Source organism: Trichosurus vulpecula, chromosome 1, assembly GCF_011100635.1.
Source record: "Trichosurus vulpecula isolate mTriVul1 chromosome 1, mTriVul1.pri, whole genome shotgun sequence".
NCBI lineage: Eukaryota > Metazoa > Chordata > Mammalia > Diprotodontia > Phalangeridae > Trichosurus > Trichosurus vulpecula.
This window is the reverse complement of record NC_050573.1, coordinates 141171669-141193876: the sequence shown is the minus strand read 5'-3', so window position 1 is coordinate 141193876 and position 22208 is coordinate 141171669. Positions and strand designations below refer to the sequence as shown.

Below are 22208 nucleotides of genomic sequence, written 5' to 3'. Positions count from 1 at the left end.
ATTTATAGTCTGTTCTAATGCCTATGACAGTAATTTGCCATAATAAATACTTGATAAATGTTTGTTTAATTGAATTGAGTTGAATTGCTAGGCTAGTAAAAAATACCCTAATTTGAAGCATTGAGTAATTTGTTTTCAAAAAATTTTAGTGGGGATAGTTTCAATGACTTCTCATTGATCAGTGGTGTTGTTATCCTTTGTGTTTGAAGAGGACCAAAATGACATCACTATGTCGAGGTCAAAGTACAATGTGTCCCAACTGTGACTAATCAGACCAAAATGGTCTCGGAAGCCTCTACCACAAATAGTCCATATGAACATTACATGAGAATTCATTATAGGGTTTCATAACCCAAGATAAGAGTCTGAAGTCCTCTTCCTGGACCACCTTCCGTTATACATCAGCACACTTGAAATAAGTAATGGAATTAGGATTGGGGTTATAAATTGATTCAAGTTTAAGATCTGAAATGGACCTGAAAGGACTGTGAACCAAGCTAGACATACATGAAATGAGCAACAAGTTCATTGTTTCATAGGATTTAGAGCTGACAGGAAAAATAGTGATTGTGATACTAATTGAGTCTCCTACAATGGCAATTTCATTTACTTATCTGTGTTGATTATGTTGCAGGCACCTTCTGTTTAGGTTGCTAGAAAGAAGGAAATAAGCATTTATTTAAGTGCTTACTAAGTACCTACTTTAGCAGTTAGATGACACAATGGATAGAATGCTGGGTCTGAAGTTAGGAAGACTCATCTTCCTGAGTTCAAATCCAGCCTTAGACACTAGCTGTGTGACCTTGGGCATGTCACTTAACCCTGTTTGCCTCAGTTTCCTCTTCTGTAAAATGAGCTGGAGAAGGAAATGACAAACTACTCCAGTGTCTTTGCCAAGAAGGGGTCACAAAGGGGTCACAAAGAGTCAAGAAGGAGGAATGGGGGCATGGCTTTGAAGTCTGAACAGAGACTAGAAGAAACCAAGCCAAGCCCTAGGGCAAAGTTCTGTCTGCCTAATGAAGCCTTCTCTCTGTCTCCCTTTTATTTCTGTCGCCTTATCACTGAGTGAGGGAGAGGAGAGGGAGAGAATTTTAAACTGAAAAAAAAACACACCAAAACTGAACAAAAACAAAACATATACTATTTTAAACATATAGCTTTCAAAGCTGTCAGCTTGTCTTTGTTTCCTTCTGACCTTCATGCTATTCTCTGACATTCATTTAAAAATACTTCAATGCTCTTTTCTCTCTATTCTCTTTCTTATTTTTTTTTTGCAACCCTACTGCTAGCATCTCTCTCTCCCACTTCCCTCAGGATCTCCTCTATTGGGGAAAAAAAACTCTAGTAGCAAATATATAGTCAAGAAAAAAATCTACAGCGGCTATATATGAAAACATGTCTTGTTCTGCATCTTGAGACCATCACCTCTCAGTCAGGATATAGGTAGCACACTTTAAAATTGGTTCTCTAAAGTCATGACTGGCCATTTTGTCAATCAAATTTCTTTTTCTCTACAGTTTTGTTATTATACAAATAATTCTGCTTATTTTACTCTGAATTAATTCATGCAAATCATCCCTTATTTCTGTGAATATGTCCCCTTTTTGTCATTTCTTGCATATACCATCATTGCTCTCATATACCATAATCTTTTCACTCATTCCTCAAATTACAGGCATCCTTTTAGTTTCTAATTCTTTGCTATGCCAAAAAGAGCTGCTATAAATATGTTTGCACAGAGGTCATTGCCTTCTTTCTTTGATGACTTTGATTTATAAGCCTAGTGATGGAATTGCTGAGTCAAGAGGTACACACAGTTTAGCAACTTTGAGGGCGTAGTTCCATACCGATTTCCAGAATGGCTGGATCAATTCACAGCTCTACCAATAGTGGATTACCCAGTGCTTTGTTTGTTGGTTTGTTTTAAACTGGGTCTCCCTATTTCACTGAGAGTGGAAGCTCAATGGCCGTTCATGGGCCTGACTCTATAGTAGTCAGTAAAGATTTAATCTCTTCTGTTTCTGTAACTATATTATAGCACAGATCTCCCAACCTCAAAAGATATACTAGATTCAACCTCCCAAGTAGCAGGGACTATAGGCAAGGCACTATCATGCCTCTCTAATATGCCTATTTTTCTGCAGTCCTTCCAACAATTGTTATTTTTTCTTTTTTTTTTAATCATACTTGTCAGTCTGATGATTGTAAGTTGGAAAATTAAAATTGTTTTAATTTGCATTTCTCAAATTATTAGTGATTTGGAGCCTTTTTGTATGGTTGTTGATGGATTAGATTTCTTTTTCTGAAAACTACATGTTCATCTCCTTTGACCATTTTTTGTAAAACATTATAAACAATTATTAAATTATTGACTAAATGGGTCTAATATGATATACAATAAATTTCAGTAGTTTTCATAAATAGTTTTGCTATTGTCTTCAGAGAAATGTGTGACTGGAAAAAAAAAGGTGGGCCTATCATATAGTAAGAGAGAGACAGACAGAGATAGCAGATGGCTAGCCCACATGCTCCAATGATATCCATACAAAGTGAAATGGAAATGAGGAAAGCCTCTAGCACAGTAATTACAATCTTTTTTTTTTTTGCAGTTGGGGTGGGAGGAAGTCATAGATGGGAGTTAGATATGGATAAGTAAGGATGGATCATTTTTTATCTGCTTCACTGGAGAGAATACCCACATTGATGAGTAATGGAGTTTTTGTGTATATTTGATATAAGTAAAAGTTATGATAAATTTCAAGAACTGGGTCAGTTTGTAGAAGGCAGTGATTAGCAAAGAAAGTAGAGCTGAACAAAATGAATATATATAAAAGAAGACAGGGAAAGGAGTAGTAAGAGAGCCTCCAGACCCTCTAGTCTTTAATGGAATGATACCCAAATCTTGGAGGACCCCAGGAATTTATACCAATCTACTCAGGGCTCTCAGCACCAACCATTGTTTTGAGTTACTTTGATCTCTCTAAAATAATCCCAGGAGAAGATACCTAGGCACTACCTTGATCTAGGTAGATATGAACTAAGAATCACACAATATTAAATATGGAAAGGGATCTTAAAATTATCTAGTCCTATTTCTACTGGTAGGAGTGTCCTTTAAAACATTCTCAATAAGTGGTTATATACACCTTACCCCACAAGGTTTGTCCATTTTATATTGAAAGTCAAATGATTGTTGGACTTTTTTTATTCATCTTTTTGTCTATTTGTAAATGAATAAATCATGGGTGTGGACTTGGTTTCCCTTCCCATGGTAAGCATGAGATAAGGAACTATGATCTAGAATGAAGGTTGAACCACAATAAATACCGCTAGCAGGGAATTGTACCTGTAGAACATTGCACCAGGAGAAACACCAGGGAATTAACTGGCAGAGATATATCTGCAATTTCAATTTTCAGTTGAAATATCAACCAGAGATTTTACTTTAAATGGAGTACATTCCAAAATTGATTTATTTTCATTTTTAATTACATGAAGTGACTAAGAGAATTTCTGAGAAACACTGGACACTTACTTTTTTTAATTAAACTGATTTTCTCTGGGAAATAATATTGTATTTCTTCTCTTGTTTTGAGCCAGGCTTAGGATTCTCACATTATGATGTGACGTAAAGGGAGCTTCTCACAGCAAAAGATTAGATGAATCTATTTTGAGTTAAATCTTAGGAAGAAAGATGTAGAATCTTGCCATTTATTTCATATTAAAAAAATTTTGTTTTATACATACATATATACATGTATATATGTGTCTATACATATATATGTAATAACCTGAAAGAACTTTCACATTTAATATGGTGCTTAATCAGTCAACTGATTATTGATTACTTAGTTTTGCTCCTTAGTTAGCTCAATTGTAGAGAATCTAAAGTATTTAAGTTAGTAAATACAATGAACAATAAAGCTTCTTTCAGGAACCAAGGTACATACATAGTCTGTGTAATATTTGACCTGGCCTTGTATAACCTTCATATATACATACTGTTACTTCCGTGTAGAACTTGTTACAATTTTTTTTTAATTGCAATTGGAGACTGAGGTTTTTTATTCTACTAGGAAATAGATGGTTACATAGTGTCCTTGCATCTTAATGGATCCAGTTTGCTTCATTAGAAATCCTGTTTATTTCTGTGAAGATAAAAATAATCAGTATCTCTCTCTATAAGAAACTGATATTTAAATTAAAATATCCATTAAATCAGTTAGCAAAATTTTTCTTTTGACTATTGATTATTGTAGCATCATGTAGGCAGTCTCAGTCCTCTCTGCCACCTTTTCTACCACTTTGGCATCATGACTGAAGTGCAGGAGGGGCCCCTTGAGAAGACTTAGTTCTACATTCCTTCTGTAGCATGTGTGCCCATTGGGTGTTACAATATCAGTAGGTCCAAGGAAAGGATCTTTTCCCTTTCTCCCTCCCTGGGTCTTGCTTTGAGGGTTCCACCTGCCAACTCACCAGAAGGGCTGTTTTCTTTCCATTATATGTTATTGGGGTTTTTTAAATCACAATTCAAAACAACCTTAGAAACATTTAGACAAAACATTTTGTTCTTTATTTTATCTTTTAATGTAGTGGAATGCATGATAGCATGAAAGCATTGGGTCAAAGGACCCAATGGTCTGAATCCTGTGCCATAAACTTGTTATTTAAATATATTTTTGAAACTGCATTTCAGTGTATTTGGTTTTCTTTGTAATCCAATGTATTTTATTTTGTGCATTTAAAAGTGTTCTTCTTAAATATATATTTAAAGAAAGGTATAGTCTGAAAAAGGTTCTGTTGACTTCACCAGATTGCAAAAGGGTCCGTGACACACACAAAAAATTTAAGAACCCTTGTTCTACGTGAAACATTTCCTGATCCCTCTAAAATCTAATTTCCTTTCTTCCAAAATTAATTTTCATTACTTTTATGTATATTCTGTTTATATTTATATTCATACATGTAAGCTCATTAAGGGCAGAAACCATTTCCCTTTGGTCTTTGTATCTCTGGCACTTAGCCCAGTCCTTGAAACATAGAAAGTATTTAATAAGTGCTGATTGATTGATCTATGGTTTTAAGTTTACTATTATAGATTTTTTTCCTTGTGGAAAGTTTTGAGTTTTTCCTCTAATGTTAAGATTTTCCCTGGTAGCTTACCTTTTTAGTATATATATTCATTATATCTCTATATATAGTTTAGTTCTAGACGCCATAGTTTAGGAAGGGCATTTATAAACAAGAGAACATCCAGAGCAGGTCAACCAAAATGGTGAAGGGAGCTGAGTCCACATTATATGAAATCAGCCGAAGGAACAATGTGGCAAAATAGAATGTTGGACTCGGAAAGAATACTGAAAGTTCAGTTCTAGCCGTTGACACTTGCTAACTGTATGATGATGAGTAAGCCTCTGTTTCTTCATCTGTAAAATGAGAAAGTTGGATCAAATCACCACCAAGGTACCTTTTAGCTCTTCATCTGTGACCCATTGATTCTATTAATTGGGGATGTTGCCTGGAGATGAGAAGACTTATGTGATATAGGTTACCTGTGTTCTGATATTTGAAAAGCTGTCATGTCATTTAAACAAGGGATTAGATTTGTTCTATTTGGCCCCAGGGAGAAGAATCAAGAGTCATGGGTGCAAGTTGAAAGAAGGAGATTTGAGCCTGTGTTAGGAGAAACAATTAGAGCTAAAAGAGCTCCAAAAATTGAATGGATAGGAGGTTATGGATCACCTTTCTTTAGAGGTTTTCTAGCTAAAGTCGAATGACCACTTGCTGGGTATGTTATCTCGAATGGGGATTTCTTTCAGGTGAAGTTGAACATGATCACTTCTGAGGTCCCTTCAAACTCTAAAATTTTTTGATTCTATGATGACAGAGTTAGTCCTAGATCAGAGAATTTCTTTCTTTTAAACACCAATACTGTTGGGGTCCAAGGGAGATTGAGAAAAAAGGTAGAATCATTGCTGCCATTTTATCATCCTCTTCCCTATAGATCAAAACACATACTCATACTCAGTGTGCCAACGAGGCAATACATAAGACAGTAGCAAGAGCATGTAGTTGGAGGGGAACTATCTGAAAAGTTATGAAAATGTAAATATAAATAAGCAGTAGGAGGTTTTTACTCCTTTAGGAATATATTTAAGAAGCTAAGAATTGATCACCAAGCATTGATGAAGTTCTCACCAAGTGCCAGGTAGTATGCTAAGCACTGGGAATATAAAGGAAAAAAAGTCCTTGATCTGAAGGAGCTTATATTCTCATGGGGAAACAACATGAATATTAATAGATTCATACAAAATACAAATAGGGTAAATGAAAGGTAGCCACAGAAAGGAAGATGATAGAAGCTGGGGTAGGTGAACCAGAAAGGGTTCCTCCAAAAGATGGTGCTTGAGTAAACTTTTAAAAGAAATAAGGGATTCTAGGCATTAGAAATGACAGAGAACACTCTGAGCACAGGGAGGGAAAGAGAGAATAAGCGTTTATATAGTACCACCAAAGTAAAACTGTCTCAGCAGACAGACTAAACTAAGTTGTGAGGAACCACAGTCCTCAAACTCATTGCTGAGTTGGGAGGTTGTCTACCCCAAGCATATGAAGACTTCCCTTGGCGGAATGGACAGGAACAATGTGAAACAATAAATGTTACTTTTTCCAAAATTTGAAGTATGTCTATCCAAAATTGTAATGCTAATGACGAACACTACCATTGCTATTTTAGAAGCACAAATAGGGTGTCTCAAAAGTCTTAGTGCAATTCTAAGTTTTAACTTCAGAAGTAAAAAATGCTTAAAACTTATAAAATAGGTTTAAAATGATTTTTAAATAAAAATTTTAATTACTTCAAAAGTTATTGAAGGTTAAAACTGCATCAAGATTTTAGTATACTATTGTATTTTGGGGATCAGTAAGTTAGTGATGAAAAGATATAGAATTTAGAAAACTTATTTCTCAAAAATAAATGCTTATTGTTTTTTATCTATAGGCTGAGTAGTTTATCTGATTTTGTTCAGAGACAAACTAAAAAATTATTTCTAATTATTTTTTAAAAACCATATATAACTATTGAGACCTAAAGTGACCACATTTGGGAAATGGATCTCCTAGACTGACATAAATTTACCACATTGTATAAACAAAAGAAGTGGTAGCCAGAGAGTTAGAAAAGGAAATCTAGATGTGATTCCTACTGTATATTGCAAATGGTAGTTGCAAAAGATTCTCTATTAGTTACAAAGGACAAAGTTTAGATTGATCATTGGATTTTTCTCCTTTATGTTTCTTAACCTTTTCTTCTTTCTTTAGACCCATTGTTTTGATCTTTGGTATTATGCATCAGACCTGTTTAAACCCTATATTCTTAATCTGTTATTAAACCATTTACTCATATCTGTGGACATTGCACTCCTAGACATTTTCTCTTCTAAGAGAAAGGCCAATTTAGTTGTTAATTTTCTTTTAAAAAAGTGAAAATGTGAATCATTCAACCTTTTATTTTGTATCATATCTTTATAATATTTTATCTGACTTAAACTTTCATGAAAGTTTTTAAAAGGATCAGAAAGAAAAGGGAAGGAGAAAGAAATCTAATTATATCCTGAGAGGTAGGTATGCTTATTAACCTTATTTTACTGATGAGGAAGAGGAAGTAAACAAAGGTTAAATGACTTGCCTAGTGTCACACACCTAGTAATCATCAGAGAATGGATTTGAACTCAGATCTTCCTGACTCTAGGCCCAGTGCTCTATCCACTGTGTCACCTAGATCAGAAGTCAAAGTATAATATTTTTACATTTATTTTTCTGATCTAATGAACAAAAGCAAAAAGATGCTTCAAATACATTAAAACAATTTAAATCACAAGTACTTCAAATTTGTTGTTGCATTATCAAAAACAGGATTAGGAGAGAAGGTTATACATATTGGCAGTCTATTTTCAGGTCAAATTTAATTTCTAAGGCCTATTATATAATTTTGTGAATTAAAATTTCAAAATTTAGCTCAAATCAAAAATATTCAAATTTAAATACATTTTGTTATTACAACAAAAAAGTTATAGCTTTCGTCAGTTTAAGTTTAGGATGAAATGCAATAAAAGTATCCTTAAGAATTCATATTTAGCACAGAATTATTTGTAGTTTCATTGTGAGGCAGAACAGTAACATGGAAAAACTAATGAAGAATAATTAAAAGAACTTCATACCAAAATAATACTCTTTTGCCTCATGATGACATAAAGGTTCTTCACCTTTTTTTGCATTATGAGCTCCTTTTGTAACCTGGTAAAGCCTATGAGGCCCTTATCAGAATAATGTTTTTAAATGAATAAAATAAAACAATAGGATTACAAAAAATTACATTGAAATACAGAGAGATATAAAGATATATTCCCAGCACTCTAGTTCAAATCCTAGTTCTGACAGTTTACTACATGTTTGACTTTGGGTAAGTCACTTAACTTCCTTGTTGGGCCTCTGTTTCTTCATCAGTAAAAATAAAAAATGAGGGGGAACCAGATGCCTTTGGTGTCCCTTGTAGTTCTTGATCTATGATCCCAGTACGGTGATTCTAAGCAGATTGGAAAAGTATAAACTTAAGTTTTCTTTCATCTCCATTTTAGTTATTCAGGTGATTGTCCTACTTTAAAGCTACAAAACCAAAGCAAACAAAAACTCCATTATGATTTTTAAAGTAATGAATAGGTTGTATTGAAATGATACTTCTGTAGTTCCATCCTGGATCCTCTTCACTCATTTTCTCTTCTATGCTTTTACTTGATGTTCTCATCAGGTCTCATGGATTTAATTATTATCTCAATTATGATGATTCTCAAATCCATTTATCCAGCCCTAACCTCTCTACTGACCTTCAGTCTTACATCTCTAGCTGCCTATTGGTCATCTTGAACTGGATGTCCCATAGTAGAAATCTTAAACTCAACATGTCCACAACAGAATCATTTATTTTCCCCCAAAACTTTCTCTTTTCCTAACTTCCCTCTTACTATTGAGGGCACCACCACCCTCGCTCATAACCTGGAAGTCATCCTGAAGTCTTTAGTCTCTTACCTCCCATACCCAAGGCCTTTCAATTTTCTCTTCATAAAATCTCTCAAATAAACCCCCTTCTCTCCTCTGATACTACCACCACCCTGGTGAAGGCTCTGATCACCTTATGGCTAGAATAGTCCATCCTCTATTTAGCTTTCAAAGTTCTTAAAGGACAGGTCTGACCATGTCATCCCCTATCCACTAAGCAGCTAAGTCATACAGGGAATAGAGTGCTAGTCTTGGAGTCTCAAAAGCCTGAATTCAAATACTGCTTCAGACACTCACTAGCTGTGTGAACCTGGGCAAGTCACGTAAACTCTGTCTACTTTGTTTTTTCATCTGTAAAATGGGGATAATAATAGCATCCACCTCCCAATATCATTGTGAGGGTAAAACGATAATATCTAAAAGTACTTTGTAAACCTTGAAGTTTGTATCATACCTTATTCCCTTCTCTTTCCCCTTCCCTTCTCATCCTTTTTAAAACTTTTATTAATATTGAAGTCAGATAAAACACTATGTAGATGTGATACGAACATTATGATATAAACTTTTTCATACCTGTTATCATTATTATCACTCAATAAATTCCCATGGCTTCTTATCACCTCCAGGATCCAATATAAAGTCCTCTATTTGGTGTTTCATAACTTGCCCACACATGCCTTTCTACTATTCTTGTGCTTTTTGTCCTTGGTGGGAAGTATATCTTCCCATATACCTTGTCATCCAGTAATGCTGACCTCCTTGCTGTTCCTCTCACAAGAAACACCATTTCCTGACTAGATATTTTCACTGGGAATTGCCTGATCTCCCCTTAATTCCAGTGCCTGTGTATAGTTTGTTTGTGCAATGTTGTTTTTATGTCGTCTCCTCCTCTAAGAAAGCAGGGATTATTTTCTACCCCTTTTTGTGTCTCTGGTGCTCAGCCCAGTGCCTGGCACATAGTAGGTGCTTAATAAATATATTTGTTGACTGACTGATACAGCATTCTGTCCTTGAAGGAGCTGGCCTTAATGTAACAGTTTACTTTTTTTAATGTTTCGGGATGGATTATCTTTGAGGAATTACAAAAATTATGATCCCAGGTTCTTCCTAAAACAAAGAACTATATTTTTTATTATCATTACTCTTCTAGTGGTGTTGTGTGGCTTCAAATCTTGAAATAATATTGGCCACAGTGATGAAATTTTTAGCCATAGCAGCTCTCAAAGATTACATTGAGGGTTGTTCTCTGAGTCAGTAAAGAGAGTATACATGTTGTTCATGGATCTAGACATATCCATGTGTCTCTACATGTAATGAACTTTGATTATTTTTATTAAAAGAATTATGTCATATGTCATATTTTCAGTTTGATGAGTATATTCACAAACACATTATCAGGAAAATAAATATATTTTAATAAAATCCTTAAAATATTGTTGTAGTGTATGCAGATCCATATCTGTATGACCTGTTTTTCCTCCAAGAAGATTTAACATTGACACTGTATTTATCTTGGATTTTTGATCCTGAAACCTTTTTTCTTGGCTAATTTTTTCCAATTCATGAGAAATTTTTCCTTTTGTTTTGTGACTCACCGTTTGAAATTATGTTTAATTAATAAGGAAGCTATAATTAACTCCAAATAACAAGTCATAATGATTCTAAAATAACACTAATAGTCACATTATAAGGTTATATATATATATGTATATATATAATATGTATATGCTATATTCAAGAACATGTGATTTTCATGGGACACAGGGAATGGCAGTTTTTTATCTTTCAAATACTTTTACTTGTATTTTGGTTTTGGCGAATCAGATGCTACAGTGGTATGAGGGATAATAAAGGAAAATAGCTTATTTTGAAAATGTATAAATATAATGATAGTGTTATATAGAGAAACTCAGTCTGTATTATTCCTCGGAATTCCAAATTCTATTTTATCTAGGTAAGTTACATTCCACTAATTCCTCATCTAGACTAAAAGTCTAAGAACAATATTGTATTGATCTCTGTGATACCTCTTTCTGCCAACACTATTCCTTTTCTTTCTTGAGCCCTCCCCTTTTCTTAACTCCATCCATAGACTGGATATATTTCTTCCATTTTAGCCCTACCTTTTCTAGTACTTTTATTGCATGTGCTTCATGTTATGACATTTGGGGAAAAACATCACACTTAGGTGTTAAAGGTCTTCCTTGAACAAATTTATCCCAAACTATAAGAAAATAGAGTTAGATTAACATTGAAATTTTACATGGCAGTAACCAGACAGTTTCCAACTAAGGAATAAGGGTTTCTGTGAGCCGAAGACTGCCAGCTAGGCCTTGCTCTGATAATACCCCCAAGCAAAACCAGCATGTTCAAAGATTCAGACTTCAGCCCCATTCAGAAATGATAAATACCCACCTAAGATTTCCTATTTTGGTTTAAAAACCATTCATTACAATAGTCTCTGATTCAACTCATGGAAAGAGATCTTCGCAATCCCTAAGACTTACCACCTTATTTTATAAAACAATAAATTAAGGTCCAGAGAAATGAAATGACAGAGGCAAGAAAAAGAGCAAAAGGAAGATGTTAACCCAGTTCTTACTATACCACAGCCAATGTTCCTTCTAGTATTCTGAGCTGCCTCTAGAAATATTCTTCTGCTGGACCACCACACAATTCCTCTCTACTACACCCTTGGTCCCCCAAGTCCATTTCTTTTTCTGACCTGAAATATTGAATCCACCTCCCCAAAATGGCTGATTTATTCAGAGTAACATTCAGTAATATAGTCTGGTTAACAAAATCTCCTTTTCTCTAAAATCAGAATATTAATGTATTAACAATTTTTTTCACTTAATTATCCCATATTCCAACATAACAAGTGGTCTGAAAAAAATAATCATAATAAATTTTGAACCATTAATGAAAGGTCAGAAATTCCTATTCATTCAGTCCAAAAAATGTGATTAAGTATTCTTAGGGATATAATATGCTACCATATGGATAATAAATTTAGCATTATAAGAAATCATAGAATCATTGCTCTCCAGCTAGAAGGGACTTTAAAAGTCATCCCTGTGATTCCTCATTTTGTGTAGATGTTTAATAAAGATGCCCAGAGATGTTAATTAACTAAATCTGGGTAGTAAATGGCAGATTTATGGATGCATCCATGACATCCCACTCCAAATCCAGCATTCTGTCTGTAGCATCATAAAAGATATCTGTTTCCTCACATGTAAATCAAGGTTGAATAGAATTATCATCAAAGACTCTCCTATTTCTAAAATTTCATTCTGTTTACCTTATAATATAAATAGTAACATTCTGTAAAATTATAATTTACTTCAGATGCATTCTATCCTCTAAACATAACGATGTGATAGAAGAATGAATCTAAAATGAATTAATTAACTTACTTCATTGGAATATATATTTTTAAGAGTATTGATGTTTAAAGAAGGTAGATGATTAAAGGAGAAAATTGATTAACCTGAAATGATTAGGGGAGAAATTGTAAAAATATTTTAATTGGAAAGAGTACTTATTTATGTGTTCCTGTTTTTTACCCTGATAGAGCGCAAGCTTTTTGAGGACAAAGACTTTTGTGGGGAGGAGGGGAGGAGGAGTGTCTTTGTATCTCTTGTGCCTACCACAGCACTTGGCACAAAGTTGGAGCATAATAAGTGCTTATTGTGTTATTGGTTTATTGAAAAGAAATTGCTAAAATTCTAAATTTAAATAATTAGGAACGAATATAATTATATAAATAATATTTTATATACTTAATGAAAGTAGTTTTAAAATTTTTTAATGGATAGAATTTTGGTTATTGGTGTATTCTATGAGTTTTAAGAGAAGCACATTGAGTCATTTAAAAAATCATTATACATGTAGGTATCATATAAGAATTAAAGGTAGTTCTCCAGCTTTTTGGATTTAATATACAGTTTCATCAATGATGACCAATAAACTAAGTATTTTAGTATTCATTTTGTTTGCCTCACTAGAACTTCCAAATATAAGGAAGGGTATTGTTATTTCTTATTAGGATATCATGTTTCACATTTTATTTAGAGAAAACAGTGACACTGAATTTAAAATTATTTAATCTAGAGGGAGAAAAAAAGGACCATGGATGTGACTTAATAATTTATTCAAGTAAAGAGTTATTGTAGTTAAGATCCTGATGACCTTTTATCTCCAGAAAGAGAAGTTAAATTAGTTCAGACTTTCTCACCTCTCTCCTGAGATTCTCTAACAGCATCCTAATTAGTCTTCCAACTTTACCCTATTTGTCTGTCTGTCACCTTTCTGTTTCTGTCTCTCTGTGTTTGTCTCTGCCTCTCTGTCTCTCATTAAATCTATCCTCTATGTGGCTTACAAAATAATCCCCCTGAAGCCCAGGAAAGTCTAATCTGGTCACTCCCCTTCTGAAAAACCTTCATGGGTTCCCTATTGTTTCTAGGAGAAAATAAAAATTCCTCCACCTGGCTCTCCATTATCTGTTACATTCTACATTTCTAGCCTTACTTTATATTATTCCCCATCAAAAACTCTGTGTTCCAGGCAAACTGAACTACTAGCCATTCCACCAATCCACGTTCTTTTTTCTCACGAGGGACAGACTCCATGCCTGGAATGTTCTCCTTCCTCATTTTCACTTCTTCGAACCCGTACAAGACAGCTCAGGTGCCAACTCAGCCATTGTTGTTAGTGGTATACCATCCTCAAATTAGTTTGTTATTTTACTCTATGTACATTTTGTATCCCCATAATAAAGTGTTAGCTCCTAGAGGTCAGGGATCATTTCAATTTTATATTCCTATTCCATAGCTCTAGTAGTCATTTAATAACTGTTTCTTGAATTGAATATCAGAAAGATTTCTGGTGCTACTGATGATAAAACTCTCTAACACCATTTGTCTAGAGAAGACTTCATTTTTCAAGGCAGAGTGTGGAATCAACATCTCTGGAAGTCTGAAATAAAAAGATAATATTCTTGAATGGTTACGCAAATTCCTTTCTGAATATAGGAAATTGAACTAGATTTTTCTGTAGGAGTCGTTGATATATGTATTATTTTCAGTGGTGGTGTTGCTCTCTAAGGACCTTCCTCCCCTTCCCCAAACAAACACATTGATTTTTTTTATAGCAGTGGTTTTGAAAGTGACTGATTTTCATATTTCTGGTTTTTTTTCGAGAAACCTTAGTAAGCAGATAGATAACACAATTATTCATTTAATGGGAAATTTCTGTTATCAGGATGGGAAAGCAAGGCATTAAAACTGATGAAAAAGAAAAAAGTAAAAGATAACTTGGTGCTTGCTTAAATGCTGCCACTTCTCAAGGATGCTTGTGTCTCTACTTTTATCTTCTTTTTCCAGGTTAACTTATTTTTTATAAAAAAAAAAAGCAGGAAGGAGATAAAGGTATAATTTTGCAGTTTCATAGAAGCTGTTGAAATGTAAGGCTCTTTTGTGGCTTGATGTGGAAATCTACTTAAATCACATCTACTTAAATCGCAGCTATGATTAAGGTGAATAACGTGAACTGCTTGATATGGTGCCTCTAAATTGTTCGTGGACGCACAATATTAAGTGACTAAAAAAAGTTTTCTAGTAGGTCACTCATTTCTAAGGAGTCAGAAATGGAGCATCTAATTATCTGTCCGCTCCAAGTAAAGGAAAAGGAAGAAGAGGAAAGAAGGGGAGTTGCTGGAGGGAGAAGACGAGTATTAATCCTGGGATCTGTTTTTCTGAGTACTGTGTCTGCTGCTGCTACCACCACAGCAGCCTCCTGCTTCTGATTGGTGGGGACAGCAGCATCAGCATCTCCCCTGAGCTGGAGAGTGGCGAGACACAGAGCTTCAGCCTCCAGGAGCCCGTGCTCCCTCCAGGACAGACCTCTGGGTATTTACCAAGAGCCACAGCAGTAGCCGCCGCTGCTTCCTCCTCCTACCACCGAAGGAGAGAACCCAGTAGTCTGTGGATCTGGTCCCAGAGACGGGCTGAGAACTCCTGCGCCCCGTGATAGCTTTCCAGCCGGGGTCCAACCTCAGGTTCCCGGACCCCAGCTGTAACTGCCGCCGCGCCAGCCGCCAAGACGCCTCGAATCTTGTACCGCGGGAAAAGCGGGGCCTCTTCCAAGATGGGCCGGCAGGGTTTGGGGAGCAGTGGCACCGCGGGCCGCTCCATGCAACGCTCCCAGAGCCGGAGCAGTCTTTCCGCCTCTTTCGAGGCACTGGCTGGCTATTTCCCCTGCATGAACTCACTGGAGGAAGAGGAAGGAGGTGGGTGAGACCCCCTAGTCCCAGACTTCATCTCCTCCAGGAAGTCAGTGTTGGTGGCTGAGTTGAGGGGAGGGGGTGTAAAATGGAGGGGACTGACAGGGGAAGTAGAATTAAAGAATAATGACCTAATTACTCTAGTTTTGCTCCCTGCTCTCCCAAAGGAGGCAGTCCTGTGCTGAGTACAAGAACCCCTGGAGGTGCTCACTTAACTTCCAAACCCTGGATTATGCTAGCAAACCAGGACAGACATTTGTAAATCCTCAGGACATTCCGTGTGGTAGAGTTGGGAAACTGTTCATTCCTGCCAGACAAGCATAAATACCAAATGCTTTAAAGTGAAAGGAGGTGGAGATGGGAGAATGGTTGACGCAGACTAGGTTTAAGCCAGGTTAATATCCATCACAAATACTCAAGCCTCAGATCCCTCAGGAAAAGTCCAAATTTTAATTTTTGATTAAATGATAGGCATCCATACTATTATCTCCCTCTGTCTTTGAAACATGCATGTCATACTGATTAGGCTCATGACCATGTTCTTTCATAGTATAATTTTCAATTTTTTATGAGGTTTATAGAGCTGAAAAGTGTTTTATTCTGTTATGAGCAAATATTCCCATTTTTTTCTTAGCGAGTAGCACTGAAGATAGATTGAGCTAAGAATTCAGTCAATATTGTGGTTAACATGTATTTTGAACTCTGTATACATAGACAACTTGAAGTAGTTGGTAATGTATGCATATATCCACATATTGAGATTTATACACATAAGATAGTTATTCACATTATCATTTTAGTATTTATATCTTATATGAAAGTCTTAAAATCAGTGCCCATATACCTGATTAATAATAACCTTCTGCTTAGGAAATAAAAAGTGAGCTGTGATTGAGATTTAGAACCTCTATTCTAAAAAAAAAGAAAACACAAAAAGATTGTTGAAATGAAATGGTTTTCTAACCATTATTTAGGAAAGTGGTTTCTCCCTTTTTTGACTAGTAGAAATGCCTAAAAAGCTGTCTCCTTATGGATCACTTTTGCTTGCTTTACTGAACCAGCTTAATTCCATCTAGCCTCTTGACATATGAATTCTAATGCAATTTCAATTGGTTTTAAATAAGTATCTGTCAGATACTAGGATAATCCATTCTCTCAGAATAGATTTGCTTCCAGTTTTAATGTTCATATAAATAAATTGTTCTTCTAATTTATAATTTTATATTTTAATTTCATTATAAATAATATTAGGAATGTCCTATAACAAAAAGAATTAAGAAAATCGAATGCAGAGTTCTGTTTTGCTAATTTAACCTATTATTAAATTGTCTTTTGCATACACAGCATATGTGCTTAAATATGTTATATCATGTTTGGAAACATTTCCATGAAAATAATTTTTTTCTGAAATTGTAAGGTGAGGAGAAGACCAGATTATAAAATATATCACAATTATATCTTATTTGGACCAGCAAGAATTTTACACAAAAGTGATGTTTTCAAAGTGAAAAGAAACCATCCTCTCCCAACCTTAACTACGTGGACTAATTTCAGAGGAGATTCTAACAGCCACACTTAGAAATTTGTCATCCACTGAAAATTTCTTAGGATGCTGTGGTGAATTACTACAAAAAGAGTGCTTTCCTTTATAAAGGGATTGGTAAGATCCCTATAATAGTATCTAGGTAAAGATTTGGTCTAGGCTGCCAAATATATTTTTTAGTTCAAGGCAATGGCTCAAACCTTGAACCTTAGCAAAGTGGGCCTAATCTTCTTGTAGTTTGAGCACCCTACTACTATTTGTTTGATATGGCAACACCTCCATACTTTCTGAAAGTGCTGAATGAAATACACATTTTTAATTTAAAATTGTGTAAAATTCATTTGGTTTTTGAGACTTACATGCCATCCCTTGGGATAACATGGAGGCCAGTAATGATGTGTTTGTTATTAGCTAAAGGTGAAAATTCTTTGGCCCTAGAAAGGAAGACAATTTATAAACACTCAATTTTACTATTTTGATTGTTTTCTGTTTGGTATAATGACCTACTTAATTTTAAAACAAGAGAATATACTTTTGTGTCTTTTCCAAATATAGATGTATATGTCCAAAGGTGTTTTCATCTCCTAGCTCAGTAATTTCATTTAATTTTTTGGAAGACTATAGCTAGTAGTTGCCAAGTATAAGAAGTTCCCAGAAATTTGTAAATAGTTTGAAACCTCAGCTATCAAGAACTTTCAGAGAATGAATCATTCCAGATAGTCATGTTTTCCAGATTGTAATAATTATAATGATGATGATGATAATTTATACAGCCCTTTATTATTTTCAAATTGCCTTACATATATTATTTGCTCTCACAATAACCCTTTGAGAGAAGTTGCCTAGATATCATTTTCCCTATCTAACAAATGAGCAAATTAAAATTCAGAATTTTATGGCTTATGCTTGGTCCATATAACTGAGGTGTCGGCTGCAGAATTTTCATCCAGGTCTTGTCTAAATAATTCACCATACTTCCTATTAGCTGAAAGATCACCTCCTTTAAGTGCTAAAACCTCTTTTAAAAATTAAATTGGATTATATACTTTCCTTCTTACAGCATAGTTAATAAAATTTAACATTTTCTCTGTGACTTGGAATTAGTATGAACATTAGTTATTGTACCAGTCTAGACCTATTGAAATAGTCTTTTTGCTTCCATGCTGAATAAGACCATATTGGAGTGCTTCAAGTCCTTATCTAGTCTGATTCTCATTGTATGATGGATTTCTTTTTTATGTCCCCTCTCTCACTGCCAGACTATGGTCATTTTTCACTGCTGTCGAGATATTTGCATGTAGCAGGCTTTTCCCTTTAATACTTTTAACTTTTGTGGGGAAAAAACAGGCAACTAGGATTGTTGAATTGTGTGAAAACTAAGTAGACTCTGCCTTCTTCTGTGTGTAAATTTTGTGAGGTGCAGTGAATGGACTTTGTGACATTTATTTTACTTTCCTCAAATGCCTTTTTAAATTACTACTGCATTTCCAGTTGTATTCTAGGTAGGTAAGGCTGACAGTTGAGTTCTGGGTAAAAATATTACTATATTATACTTTGTCTAATCATTTAACTCGTCATGAATCATCAGTCATGGGTGGCAACATGGTATCATGGAAAAGAGAATTGAGTTTGGAGTCACAAGACTTGGGCTCGAATCCCAGCCCTGCTAGTCACTAAATCTGTAACTTTGGGCAAGTTCCTTCACCTATTGAGACCATAGACTCCTATAATAATGAAATGGTTTGATTAGATGATCTCTAAGACCCTATCTAACTCTGCTCTGTAATCCTTTGAGCCTATAATTAAAAGAAGTTTGAAAAGTTAAAAAAAAGCTGTGTTTTATGCAGTTGCACACAATAAAAAAAAAACCTAGAACAAAGATGAATTGAAGAAGTAATGTAAAATGAAGCTAAAATGGTACTGTGTATTAGTGCCCTCCATCAAGTGGTGGGATTCAGAACTGGTACCTAACTAAACCTAGAGTTCAGCAAGCCAATTGTTGGGTGGGGATGGGGGCGCAGATGGGGCCTATGCCTACCATGGTAGCATCGCAGACAGTACCTTGGCTCATTTCCGTGGAGAACCAGTTGTTAATTCATATGAATCCCACCACTTCCTCCATCTCAAATGATTTTATATTTAACTACTTTGTATTTGCTTGCATTTATTCCTTTTACATTTACTCTGTGAGTATACACACATATGTATATACATATATTTAGATACAGATATATATTTATACACATACATGCATAAATTTATAAAAATGCATACATACATACATACATAACTTTGTTGTCTCCCTCATTGGAATGTCAGCTCCTTGAGAGTAGGAATTGCTTCCTTCGTTGTATTTGTATCCGTAGAACAGTTAGAGCAGTGCTGACACATAGTAGATGTTTAATAAGTAGTTTTGTTTGGTGAATTCAGGACTGGTACATAGGTGAGCTTGTCTATATCTCATATATCTTTTAGAGAACTCACTGAAAATTTACAAAGGCAATGTGACTTATCTGCTCAAGATTCTCTTTCATTATAAAGGCACTCTTCATTCCATAGCAAATTCTTATTGGTCAGAAAGGATGATTTTCTAGACTTGCTCTAGAATATATACATTGTACTAAAGGGAGAAACATGTTATCATTCCTACTATGAATGTATGTATACATGTGATATACACATGTGTGTGCCATTCCAAAGAAATATAAATATGAAAAGATAGTCATCTTTAGATGTAAAGAATTTTGTCTGAAGATTCAGGTTGTGTCTCTGAAGCACAAAAAGAAGAGCTCATGTGCATACCCTGTCTTAACTTTGACCATCCCTGTATCTGATGATTAATGTAGTTGTAAACATTAATTCCAATCCCAGAGAGGGCTTAAAAGATAAGAAAAGAGATTCTTCTTAATGGTTGAGTTGTGCGCAACCGTGGCCTCACAGTTTCCTCATTACTCATTTCCAATCCAACATAACTTTTTACCTGTTCCTCACCTCTTCCTTCTCTCTCAAATTATTTATAAGATAAACTTTTGCCCTTTAACGCAAGACTAATGTGGAGACTTTAAACCTATGCTTATCCCCTTCCTCATCAGACAAATCATTCAGTCTTTTTCTTCAGTGACTCTTTCCCCTCTTCCTACAAATATCTTTTAAAAGTAACAAGAGGGGATTTAGGGATATTCTCTGTAGTGCCTTCTAAAATCCTGTGATTCTGTGGATACATCAAAAAACCCAGAACTTTCAGATGACTTTGCTGTCCTCTATGGTTATTATCCTCCCCTCTTTCCAAGGCCAAATTTCTCAAACTGGAAGTCTATACCTACTTCCTTATCACTTATTCCTTAATTCTACATAACTTGGCTTCTCCCACTATTTCACTAAAATAACATTCCTAAAGTTCATCAATGGTATAATCACCGAATTTAGTTATTTTTTCCCTGAAGGATTTAAATAGACAGAAATGGAGGAGGTCATTAGCAAATTTGCAGAAGTGGGAAAGTGCAAAATAAGATTAAACATAAAAATTAGTTTGGCCAGAATATTGATTACACAAAGGGGAATAGTGTGTTATAAAACTAACAAAAGGTATTGGAGTTAGAGTCTAGAGGGCCTTGAATGTTGGGCTAAGGAATTTCTATCAGATCCTGCAGCAGAAAACAACAACAACAACCAGGCAACAATAAGTAAAACATTGTGCTAGGTATGAGATTGTGTGGTTTGTCCTTTGTTCTCAAAGAGGACCATAACATCAGGTAGATGATGACATGACTTGCAATTGAATTGGATTTGAGTGAGGGAAGGCTGTGCAAAGTCACCAGCCTCACTTTCTCCTCCACAGCCCTAGCTTTGAAAATACAAAAGATAGATGTTCAGTGATTCAACTCAAACATTTATTAAATAGCTACTTCATGAAGGGCATCACACTAGGTACTGTAGGAGATACAAATTTTAGTTGAGGTATAATCCCTATCCTCATAGAGCCTAGAGTCAAGTGATGGAATATAACAAAAAACTCTAGTACTAAATACATTAGAGGTGCAAAACAATGTGGTATATGAGGTAAAAGGAAAGTAATTATCTACAGGTAGGATCAATAAAGGTTTTATGGAGGAGCGAGCATTAGAGTTGGATTTTAAAGAATAAATAGGGACTCAACAGACAAAGAAGGTATGGGAGGAAATTCTAGTCATAAGGAATAGTGTGATCAGAGACACAAAGGTATAAAAATCCAGGGTAGTATTCAGCAGACAAAGAATAAACCACTTTGGCTATAGTGGAGAAATATGGTGGGGAGTAATGTGATAAATCAGACTGGAAAGGCAGGGCAGTGCCAAATTGTAGTGTCCTGAAATCTAGGCAAAGGAGTTATAAATTGGCTTCCCAGACAAAATGTTCTTTTTTTTTAAGCAGAGGAATCACATGATCAGATCTACACATAACGAATATTAATCTGGCAACAATATAAAGGACAGATTAAATGTGGAGAGAACGAAAACAGAAAGCCTTGACTATTGTAAGAGTCTAGAAAAGTGATAAAGAGGAGCCTATTTTTGGCAGTACCAGTAGGCCTAGAGAGGAATGCAAAAGATTCATCAAATACGGAATTGACAGAACTTTGTTAATTATTGGAGATGAGAGATCAGGCAGAGGAAGATTCAAAGATTGCACCAAGATTACCAGTGGGGTTAGAAGACTTGGTCTGTAGTTCACAGAGAGGAATAATAAAGTCAAAAGGAAGAACAAATGTAGGAAGAAAGATAAGCTAAAGTTTTTGACATGTGATTTTGAATTGCTGTTGGAAAGCACGGTGGAGATGTTCTATAGATACTTGAAGATCTGGCAATGGAATAGAGAAGAAAAAATAAGACTAAAGTGTCAGATTTGGTGCTCAATTTAATAAAAGTATAGTTATAAGACAGATAATAAATAGAAGTGTTGGAATTCAAAACGAGATTTTTTCAACTCTAAATGGCATGTTCTTTTCACTATACCATACATCTTCTCTCTCTCTCTTTTAATTATCTTTATTCTGAACTTAAATGCTAAATAGAATGAGCATTTCCTCATATAAAGTACAACAGAAATAGGACTACATATGAAACCATAAATTTTTGTTATGTACAGCTTGCTTTCCCTTATAAGTGTGTAATAAATTTGACATGTAACTTTCAAAATAGTCCTGCTTGTCTCTTTTTTTTCTGCCCTTCTTTCTCTTCTCTTCTGTGCAATTAAAAAAAATGAACCACTTTACTTTTTCTTTTACTTTTGGTACTTCTGTCACTAGCTTCCCTCTCCCTCCTAATCCCCATGTTCTCCTCCAGCAAT

At 35.0% G+C, this 22208-nt stretch overlaps 1 protein-coding gene across 6 annotated transcripts in view; it reads left to right on the top strand.

The window, feature by feature from the left end:
- The window catches only part of RIMS2 (regulating synaptic membrane exocytosis 2), a 544900-nt gene that overhangs the window by 495575 nt on the left and 27117 nt on the right, over positions 1–22208 (top strand). Inside the window, exon 1 of one of the 6 annotated variants that reach the window (XM_036741741.1) lies at positions 15069–15346. The exons of the other annotated variants lie outside the window; for them this stretch is intronic. Coding sequence (XP_036597636.1) covers positions 15205–15346 — 142 coding nt within the window. The 5' untranslated portion in view covers positions 15069–15204. Of the gene's footprint in view, positions 1–15068; positions 15347–22208 lie in introns of those variants that run through there. 6 annotated transcript variants of the gene reach the window in all.